This window comes from Mycothermus thermophilus (assembly GCF_041956435.1).
Source record: "Mycothermus thermophilus strain CBS 625.91 unplaced genomic scaffold VTJ04scaffold_6, whole genome shotgun sequence".
Lineage (NCBI taxonomy): Eukaryota > Fungi > Ascomycota > Sordariomycetes > Sordariales > Chaetomiaceae > Mycothermus > Mycothermus thermophilus.
Window position 1 is genome coordinate 1,091,287 of NW_027191432.1, and position 10,500 is coordinate 1,101,786.

General features: G+C 57.1%; 3 protein-coding genes across 3 annotated transcripts; all 3 read left to right on the plus strand.

The window, feature by feature from the left end:
- Positions 1-266: 266 nt before the first annotated feature.
- Positions 267-4,973, plus strand: VTJ04DRAFT_8802 (uncharacterized protein; the record flags this gene model as incomplete). Its single annotated transcript, XM_069367279.1, has 3 exons — positions 267-332; positions 726-1,847; positions 2,196-4,973. The coding sequence occupies 3 exons, from the start codon at positions 267-269 to the stop codon at positions 4,971-4,973; spliced, it is 3,966 nt and encodes a 1,321-aa protein (XP_069215623.1).
- Positions 4,974-5,000: 27 nt separating this feature from the next.
- VTJ04DRAFT_8803 (uncharacterized protein) lies at positions 5,001-5,249 on the plus strand (the record flags this gene model as incomplete). The annotated part of the gene is made up of 1 exon (XM_069367280.1): positions 5,001-5,249. The coding sequence occupies one exon, from the start codon at positions 5,001-5,003 to the stop codon at positions 5,247-5,249; it is 249 nt and encodes an 82-aa protein (XP_069215624.1).
- A 3,238-nt stretch (positions 5,250-8,487) lies between these two features.
- On the plus strand, positions 8,488-9,632 carry VTJ04DRAFT_8804 (uncharacterized protein; the record flags this gene model as incomplete). Its single annotated transcript, XM_069367281.1, has 3 exons — positions 8,488-8,613; positions 8,683-9,367; positions 9,427-9,632. 3 exons carry the CDS (start codon positions 8,488-8,490, stop codon positions 9,630-9,632), a joined length of 1,017 nt encoding a protein of 338 aa, XP_069215625.1.
- Between the last annotated feature and the right edge of the window lie 868 nt (positions 9,633-10,500).

The following is a 10,500-nucleotide window of genomic DNA, read 5'->3' on the forward strand; positions in this document are numbered from 1 at the left end:
CTCTTCCACCAACAACAGCTCTCATCACAGCTCGCCTTCTGGTTTTCTGATGATCGCGCGCCTGAACTTCGAGAGTTGTCTTAAGCTAAAGTGACTTGTCTTTCTCTTACGCCTTCGAGTCTCTTGTCACCTCTGCCCTCCTACATCCCTCGACTACGACCCTTGAGTGTCTTGTAAGTCTTCCCTCACCCACAACTCAATGGACAACTCAAGCTGTGTACACCCTCATCGACTAACATACTTTGCTTAAGATCAATCGCATCAAGATGTCTTCTGTCTCTGGCCATTCCGGACACCAAGCTCCCGCCGAGGAGCAGCACCTCTACGAGATGGTAGGTTTTGATGCAGCCAAGTCTTCTTCCACTCAACTCCCCTCCCCATCTCATTACGAAGCATCTCCCATTATGAAACATCTCTCCCAGTCACTTCCCTCTTGCGATCAATCCTTCTCTTTTCTTCCCATTCCCACCCCCCTGAAAACAACCGTCTTCTTTTGAACACTTCCCTTTCTTTCTCTCACCTCACCTTCATCCAATCCCCACTGAGCCGTCTTCCCATCTGCCCTTAGATTCTCTTTTCACATCCCCTTCTCTTTCTCCTCCTCTTCTCTCTCCACGAAGAAGAAGCGGCAGAAGGAGACGAATCCAGACAGAATCCCACCGACCACAAACACACCCGACTAAATCCCTTCATCCAGTGATCAAGTTGCTAACCATCTTCTCCAGGCTCAACCCACCGCGGCCGTAGGCGAACAGGACGACCTTGACTCCCTCTTCGGGGAGGTCGCGGCTCAGTCGCCTTCCGTCACGGCTGCCCCTACCACGACCGCCACGGAGCCTTCTCCTGCTGCGGCTATCCCGACCATCGCTATCCAGACCGTGGGTGGTCTCACCCTTCCCCTGGCGCCGGCTACCCCTGCTGCCGCGCCCACCCAGACGGTTCAGACCGTTGGCAGGCTGAGTTTCCCCGTCGCGACAACCACCGCCACCACTCCCGCTTCCGCCGCGGTGCCAGAAACCACCAAGCCCGCTCCGGCGCCCTCCACTTCTGGCGAGGAGCTGACCAAGCCTGACCCGCTCCCCGGATACGTCAACCTGAGGGTCAGCAAGCCGGACGAGAGCCGTTCCGCCAGCATGAACCCCCTTCCGCGGATGCCCGAGCACACTCCGCGCTACAATACCCTGCGCGCCAAGTTCTTCATGCTAAACTCGACTGTCACCGAGCGGGTCAACAAGTGGGCCAAAGTCTACGACGCCTGGAACGAGGCCAAGTCGAACGGCGACGACGACGCCAATCTCTCCGAGAAGCACGCCGCCGCGCACTTCGCCCAGAACGCCGGCCAGGTGGCGCTCAAGGCCATGGAAGACCTCCGCCGCAGCATCGATCCCCAGGTGTGGGAAATTTTCATGGCCAACGTCCGGAATGACGCCGCCCACGCGAGGGAAGAAAAAAGCTACCGTGCTCGCCGCCAGGATTACCTCAAGGGCCTCAACATCGAGGTCAAGAAGGGGAACATGACCGTAAACGAAGCGCGCCAGAAGTCAAAAGACTTTGAGGAGTCCGAGCGCCTCTTACGCGAGGCTCGTCAGCGCAAGGCCTGGCGCGACCGCGCCGAGACGGTCTCCAAAATCGAGTCCCTTCTCGCAGAAAAGGAGCGGATCGCCAACGAGGAATATCTGAAGCGTCAAGAGGAAGAAAATGCCAAACGCAAAGCCCTCGCTGCCGCAGAGACAAAGAGGCAGGCCGCAGAGGAGGCTGCGCTCACGGACCCGCAGGAGCTTGCCCGTCAGCGCAGCGAACTTGACGACCTTGCGGACTCTCTCCCTCCCATTGCGAACCTTAAGTCTGTGGGTTTGATGGTCCAAGCTTCGACCACAAAGACTTCCGCAAAGCCTTCCACAGACAACACTCGGGCTTCGACCAAAAGCCTTCCCCGCAACCACAATCTCCTTCCACAAAATCTTCGAAATCCGGTTGCGAACAACTCTTACCATCAAACCTTCAACACTTCACCAAACCCGACTATGAACGCTTCCCAACACCCAGCCATGAACGATACCCAGCACCCAGGCATGTACGTGAACTACAGTACGTACATCATCCGGCTGCCGCCGGATGAACCTATGCCTTTCTACCTCAACAATCCTTCCACAGACCAGCCTATCGTCCAGGAGGGCCAAACGGGCGGGTCCTAGAACGACCCGGCCAGCGAAGCCATCCCAGAGGATGATGATCAAGAGCATTGGGATAACTTCGCGCGCAGGCTCGCCGATTCTGTGTACGGCGACGGCTGGAGGCCGGAGTCCTCCGAGGCCCAGACCACCAACCCTGCCGAAGGTTTCGTCGATGGTGCCCAAAATTTGACCGACCAGCCGGCGAATGTGGTCGGTCAAGAACCCTCGGAAGTTGCCGCCGTAAACAACAACCCCTCCACATCCACCGACAACAACAACCCCGCCGTCACGACTGCGCCAACCATCAGCGACAACAATCACAACGCCGTCGCCATGAGCGCACAAAATCTTTCACCAGATGACATCGACCAAGCCATCGCGCCGATGGTTTCTTTCGTCGAGGCGGGACAAAGCCCCTCCCAAATTTCTGGCGACGACAACCTAAACCCAGCTGTTCACGCTGTGCAAGACCCGAGCACAGCCTTGAACCAGCGGGTTTTCAACGAGGCCATGCAAGAGTACCAGCAGTACCTTGCAGACCCGAACAACCACAACAACGCCGGCGAGTCCGCGGTGCCTGCCGAGCAGCCCGCCCAGGCTTTCTCGGCTGAGGGCATTGATCAGAACCAGTTCCCAATGGTGTCTTACACCAGCGGAACAACGACTGGTCAGCCTCAAGTCGCAACAAACCCGACCCAAACCCAGGGTCAACTCTCTGGTACCTCCCCAAACCAACTCCCCTCTTCAACTCATCCCACTCCAGCAGCCGTTGCTAACCCGACCGACTCCACTGCAGGTTCTCTTCCCCAGAGCAACGACGACGGCGCCTCGACGATGCCGCCCAACAACGAGGACGAGGCCCAGCCCGATAACTCTCGCGGTCGCGAACCCGCACCAAACAATCCCAACCCCGCCGAGTCGCCTTCGTCGACTGCGGTGGTGGTCCGGGCCCCGACTCCGCCCAGCGCGGACGACGACGACGGCTTGGTGACGGGCAACCCCAACCGCCAGAGCGACAGTGATGACAGTGAGGATAGCGCTATGGACGGGATTCCCACGCAGCAGCCACCCGCTCCGGCACCTGCGCCCATCCTGCCTTCCGTTCCCAACCCGGGCCCGGCCAACCTTTGGGGATGGCCCACTGGCTCGATTCAAGCCACGTGGATTATGGCAGCCCAGAATGCGAGTTTCCCCCTACACTTGATCAATCCCGCCGCCCAGCAAGCCATCCAGAACGCGCAGCAGCTGTTCAATGCGCCGCAGTTCAACGCGCAGCACATCCAACTGCTCAACTCGCTGTACGGGCTGAACAACGTGCCGAACAACCACGGACAGATTGTTGCCCCAGGCGGTAACGCGGCCCCCGGCCAACCTTCTCAGGCCACTCAGCACGCGCCTCAGCAGCTGCCCGGCTTTGTTCAAGTCCCCCCTGCGCCATCCGAGCCTTCGACACCCTCGGATGGTAACAATGGCGGCGCGCAGACCCCTCTCGGCTCGTCCGGATCTTCTGGTTCGACCATCTTTAACTCGTCAGGTTCGCCGGCCCCATTGAATAACCGCAACACCACCAAGCGCAGCGCGACCGACGCCCGCCTGCCTTCGAATAAGCCTCCTCGCAAGCGCCGTAACGGCAGCAACGGCCGAGTGATCCAGTCCTCTCCCGCTCCGGATCGCAAGCGCAAGGGCTCGTCGCCGAATGACATCGTCAGTCCCGCGGCCAAGCGCCCCCGCACTCAGTCGAGACCGATCGGCAACCTTTTTGGAGCTCCCGCTACCGTCGGCGGTCGGTCGAATGTCATGGTCGGTCAACACGACGACTTCGGCGCTCCGGCTGGTCGCCCGACTTTTCCAGCTGGCCAGCAGCACAGCTCCGGCCAGTCTCCCTCCGGCCCGTTCGGTCGTGCCTTGGCTCCATCCAACCCAAACGGCTCATTCAATGCTCCCGCTAGACAGCATCGTTACCTGAACACTCCCGCCGTTCAGCACGGAATGAACACGGAGGGCCCGGCCATGACGTCGATTGAGACCCAGGTCCGGGCAGGCGCCACAGAGGCCGTGAATCGTCTCGTGACCGAGGCCATCCAAACCACGAGGATCCTGGGAGCGGGCCTGGATGAGACGGTGCAGATCGAGTTCGCCTCTGACAACAAGAAGGCCTTGATCGAGGCCCTGATCAGCAACATCGTCCGTGAAGTCGCCCACGGCGCGAACCCTCTCAACACAGCTCGCCAGGGATACATTTATGGCTTCCGCCGCGCCATCCGTCTGGTGTTTGAGGAGGGCATGCAGTCTGGGACGATGCTCAGCCACCCGCTTCTGCCGATGACGGAGAAGGTGCAAGAAGATGTCAAACAGGCCCTCGCTGACATGGTCAACCAAATGCTTCGCGAGGTGCTGAACACTCGGACGCATACTCCCATGCCGGGCCCTCGGACTCCGGCTCCGATCCACCAAACCAACGTCGGCGACCTGCGCAATGGCAACCAGGGTGGCACTTTCGGCAACGGGCTGGTGCCTGAAAACCGGCTTCACACCGCCCATCCCAACGCTGCGCAGCACACCATGGGCTTTGGTGCCTCGCGCTTTAGGGGTGAGCATCGCGGGCCTCAGAATTTCGCTGGCTCTGATGATCTCTTCGTCAGCAACAGCTACCAAACTCAGCATTTGCAACCTCACCTCATGGGCACCACTTCGGCCACACAGATCCCATCGTCCATGTACCCGAACATGACGAACACGATGGGTGCATTCGTCAACGTCGGTCCTCGTCCAACCGCCCTAGAGATTGCCGCGGGTTAGGGTCCCGACAACAACTCGAACGACAACATGGACGAGTACCATGCGCCGGCCCTCCAATATGCCGCCGAACAGGACGCGATGTTGCTGACTCAACCCGCTCATCACGACAATCCTAGCTATCCGTCAATCCCAGGCACCGGCGCCTTTGCCATCCCCAGCAATGTCCCAGACGGGCTGCCGGCGACCCTTGAGGACATCCCGGGCGCTTCCCCTCTCAACCCACGTCCCAGGCGCTCTCGCGCGAAGTCGAGGGCCACCAGGAAGGGTAATGCCTAGGAGGCCATGACTGGCATACCTGTCCATTCTACCACGGCCGCCACAACTGGGATGCCTGGCCCTACCGTGACGCCTCCCCGTATCGAGGCATCCTCCACCGCTGCGACACCTGCTTCGGTTACCACGCCTGGCTCGCAGGGCAGTCAGGATTGAGGGGTGAACAGGTTTCGGTTATGATGGTGAGCGGCGATCTGGAGCGGTGTTAGTTTAGGAAATGTGTACGACTATGTACTGGAAAAATGAGCGGAGGATATGGAATGGACAGGCAGGAATGGGTAGATTGAGATTTATGGAGGACCCAGCAGTTGGGGATTTGGAGTTTGCGAGAAGAATTAATGGGGTTTGCGAAGGGGAATAGAGCTCACGAGAACCAGTCTCTTGTATGATTACCTTACTTCCCAGAGGGAGAAGACATGGGAATGATGACTTGGGCAAAGATTGCCAGTGGATGTGAGATCCGAGTATACTTTTATTGTGAGTGATGTATCTCCGCAGAGTGATGAATGATGTACTGGATATATATCCGGAACTGCCTTTTCGATTGTGGCCTTGATCATGGAGGCGCTTCGAGAGGTGCTTGATGATTCCGTGATATCTCGACGCGGGTAATCATGAGGGTAGATGCGATGCCATGATCTCCTTCCCCAGCGACAAAGTTAAGGGCATTGAAGTCCATGTTGACGTAACAATTGGAGCCGTAGACGTGCCAGACCTTCGCGTGGATTATGGATAGTGGACCAAGAGGAAGAGAGATGATGATGGAGAAGATCGAGGGTTCAATGGTGGGAGTTCATCCTCCCAGGGAACCTGAGAACCTCGAGTGCAGTCAATGGATGAAGGGAAGCCGCATTCCAAGGCGAGTTCCGGTCAAAAGATTTCATTGATTTCGTGGCTGCCTGCAGAGTCTTGAGATGATGGGAAGGAGCATTCAACTCGTAGCTTCCTTTTTAGGTGTTGCCTTGAGTCATTCTCCTCCATGTGTCAGAGGGCAAATCAACTCAGAGTCAACTCAACTCAACTTGGTGATCCCTTCATCTTGACTCAAAACGTCTGTGTTTGGAGCTCATGATTCACGAAGGGGCTGTCTGGCAAATAGAGAAAGGGCACGGGCACGGCAAACAAAAGAATCATATTACGTTACATGGGCGGAATGGAGGCGCCGAAGGACCGGAGGAGCCCTTCATGAATTGACGATGGGATGGGGTTGGTGGTTGGTTTTGTTGAGAAAACAAAAAATCCACATCGGTCCGCTCAAGCTCCGAGCTGTCCTTCAGGATGGACGCCAAGACCACCCCCAAAGTGGATCCGATCCACGGCAGACCAGGGGCAGGGGAAAATCATGCTGGAATGACGTCGGCGAGAGCCTCAGGGGAGTGACCTGACAGCTCTGACATGAAGAGCGTGGATGTGATGGATGGGCAATGGCACTTTTCCATATTCACAATCGCATGCGCAGGCTGCTACATACACCGTACATCTGACACCAGGCTCGACGACGGCGACGCCGGGCACCTGCGTGATTTTTTACGGTCCTACGCTGTTCCTGAACAGGTAAAAGAGAGCTTAAGCCCTCAGCTCACTTGGTGTGTCTCATGGGGGTCGTTGATGCACTTGGAGGTTGGAGGGTCAATCCTTTGCCCTGCACTTGACAAGATGAGGTTGGGAAACCACCGGAACCGGCATGGCACTCGGTGAGCTCGCCGAACATCAGCCCTTCCACCACGTGTGTTCGGGGTCATGTTTGATTCGAACCGACTGATCCAGGACGGGTGGCGTGACAGGACTGTCACTCTGCGCGGCCCGATCGGTCGGGATGCAACACTTGCCGGGACGACAGGCGATGACTGGCAGCGACAGCATCGACTGGCAGTGTGTGGCAGCACCTGAGGCTGACGGCCAGTGCTGCACATACAGAGGTACTTCTTCTACAGACAGGAATATGGCCGTTGCGCCGGGACCCGGCCGAGACCCGGGCATGTCAGGAACCTCAACGGCCGGAGTGCGTGGAGCTTGGGCCGAGATTATCGTGAAGCGCCTCCGTCCCTAGCCGGAACCCGTTCTTTTCCATGCCGCTCGTCCACGATCATTTTCGTGGTCCATCGCAGACTTCCGAGGTTAGTGGTGGCCCTGCGAAACAAAGCCGTAGTCAATTCAAACAGCAGGTAATGACTTTCAGGTAAGCGGCAAGCTGCCCGCACCGGTTGGTTGAACTGGTGGCGATGGCACGCCGCAATACGAACCTACCTGAGAGCCAAAGTGATCTTGCATTGCGGTATTTCACACAACGAACAGGCCACGCAGGTCGGACAGGCCAAGACCGGACAAAGCTTGGAAATGGGCTGCTTATGAAAGCAGGCCGCCCGATCAGAGGGCTGGCGTCGCGGAGTGTCGCCCGGTGACGGAGGTCCGGCGGCCGTGGCGAGTCTCGACAGGGCGCGCCCACGGAAGGGGGCTATGAAGATACACGGTGACAATGGATTTGTGATGCAATTGCTGACAGTTAATTGAGAGGAAGCCATTGAAAATTGAGCCCCCCACGCCGTCAGGAGTGGCCATGGGAAGGCACGCCGCGGAAGTCGCCCACTAACGACAGATGCCAAAACGGAGACGAAAGGGACGGAAGGTCGTCGACATGACCCCACCCCAGCGCCATTTGTGATGCAAGTGCGGCCGAGAGAAGCACCACCCCGCCTTCCAGCTTGGAGGGGTCAAGCATTTTTATTGTCGCTCATGCCACCATAAGACGAAACAAAGTTGGAAGCAAACCCTCTTTTTCTCTCCATCATCCCACAAACCACTCGACCCAGACTCGCTCAATTCTCTTCCATTGCCAACAGCTCACCACTTGACCCTCCAATTTCACATCCAGATCCCATCCATCACTCCGGTAAGCAAGCTTCCTCTAGCTTCCTCAAAGGTACCCTGAGCTCCCCCAACCTTCGTTTCGCAAGCACCTAGCCCCGCACTGCCTCATCTCGCCTGTATCGGAGCCTACGCGAACCAGCACACTCCTCTCGCGTTTGCTGAGCTGCCCACTGCCGGTCCCGGACTGTCCTGTCTCAGACGACCGACCTGGCTGGAAGCTTAAAAACCCCTTCAGTACCCCGCCTGCCATCCATCCGCTTCCCCCATCATCCATACCTCCGTGTGCTCTCCAACCCCCACGTCCTGTCCTGTGGCATCGTCGTCGTCCTTTCTTCTCGACAAGCAGTCTACTCACTCCCATCTCACAGCCAAAATGGTCGTCAAGGTCGGTATCAACGGTTTCGGTCGCATTGGCCGCATTGTCTTCCGCAATGCCGTCGACCACCCCGAGGTCGAGATCGTTGCTGTCAACGACCCCTTCATTGAGGTCAAGTACGCTGTAAGTTTGCCCCCTCCTTTGGAGTCACATAATGCCAGCTCAGGGCTGACAGCCCGCGCCATCGTGTAGGAGTACATGCTCCGCTATGACTCGACCCACGGCCTCTTCCAGGGCACCATTGAGGTCGATGGCACCGACCTCATTGTCAACGGCAAGCGCGTCAAGTTCTACGCTGAGCGGGATCCCGCCAACATCCCCTGGAGGGACACTGGCGCCGAGTACATTGTCGAGTCGACTGGTGTCTTCACCACCACCGAGAAGGCCTCGGCCCACCTCAAGGGCGGTGCCAAGCGCGTCGTCATCTCGGCCCCCTCGGCCGATGCCCCCATGTACGTGATGGGCGTCAACAATGAGAAGTACGATGGCTCGGCCGCCGTCATCTCCAACGCCTCGTGCACCACCAACTGCCTGGCTCCTCTGGCCAAGGTCATCCACGACAAGTTCGGCATCATTGAGGGTCTCATGACCACCGTTCACTCGTACACTGCCACTCAGAAGACCGTTGACGGTCCCTCGGCCAAGGACTGGCGTGGTGGCCGTACCGCTGCTCAGAACATCATTCCCAGCAGCACCGGTGCCGCCAAGGCCGTCGGCAAGGTCATCCCCGAGCTCAACGGCAAGCTCACCGGCATGGCCTTCCGTGTCCCTACCGCCAACGTCTCGGTCGTCGACCTCACCGCCCGTCTCGAGAAGGAGGCCACCTACGACGAGATCAAGGCCGCCATCAAGGAGGCTGCTGATGGCCCGCTCAAGGGTGAGTTTGAATCAAGTCTCAGAATCTACGATGAATCTTCCACTGACCAAAACAACCAGGCATCCTCGCCTACACCGAGGACGATGTCGTCTCGAGCGATCTCAACGGCAACCCTGCTTCGTCCATCTTCGATGCTAAGGCCGGCATTTCGCTCAACAAGAACTTTGTCAAGCTCGTCAGCTGGTACGACAACGAGTGGGGCTACTCGCGCCGTGTGCTCGACCTCCTTGCCTACATTGCCAAGGTGGATGCCAGCAAGCAGTAAATTTGTGCAAATTTATAGGCAGCAGTTTGTGACTTATGGAGGGCTTTTGTTAGCCGTTGGGAGGAATTGAGTATCTTGGACTCTGAGGAAAAGAGGGTCGGGTACATCTCAACAATGGGAGGGTAAACGAGAAAACGAGACACGGTTAGGCAGCCATGAGCACAATATAAATGTGAAAAGCCCAAAGCGAGTGTGTGCCAGTTTGTGTGAATGTGTTCTTGGGAGTGTCATAACTTGCCCACTGTAGTGACCCGCTTGAGCACCAAACTCTCTTACAGAGGGATGATCAAGGTTGCATGCCTGAGCCTCCTGTCTTCCGTTTGGAGGAGTTCTTGATGTTATTCATCCTGTTTGTGGTGTAAGTATTACTCTCAACCCAGACATCAGCCATGTAGTGGTGTTGCTCTGGTGAGACTTGGGGTATGATGAAGCAAAGGCCGGCAAGAGATCATGATGAGATCAAACTACTTATTTTTAGTTCAAGCAATGCTGCTTTATTTGTTTGTGACGTTTGCAACCCGGAGAGCAGTCATTCGCGACTTTGAGTGCTTTGGCGTGATGAATGATTGGATGACATGGGGTGGAGGTTGGGTGGTTGTCTACTACGAGATTCAGCCAACTCTTTGCTTGCTCTTGGGGTTTACTCGAGGCCGTCTACCTATACCTATCAAGGTACCTATCTCAAGTAGGTATCTACGTGTTGTATCATTGGCACTTGACTCGGCATGGCTTGTGGAGCACCTTGATTGGGCCAAGTCAGGAAGTTTCTTGAATATGGAAGACTGAACAAGCAGCGGCCACCAGCACTGAGGAGATGTGGAAGGATGATGTTGTGTTGGGAGGTTGCATTGTTTCTAGTCTTTTTTTC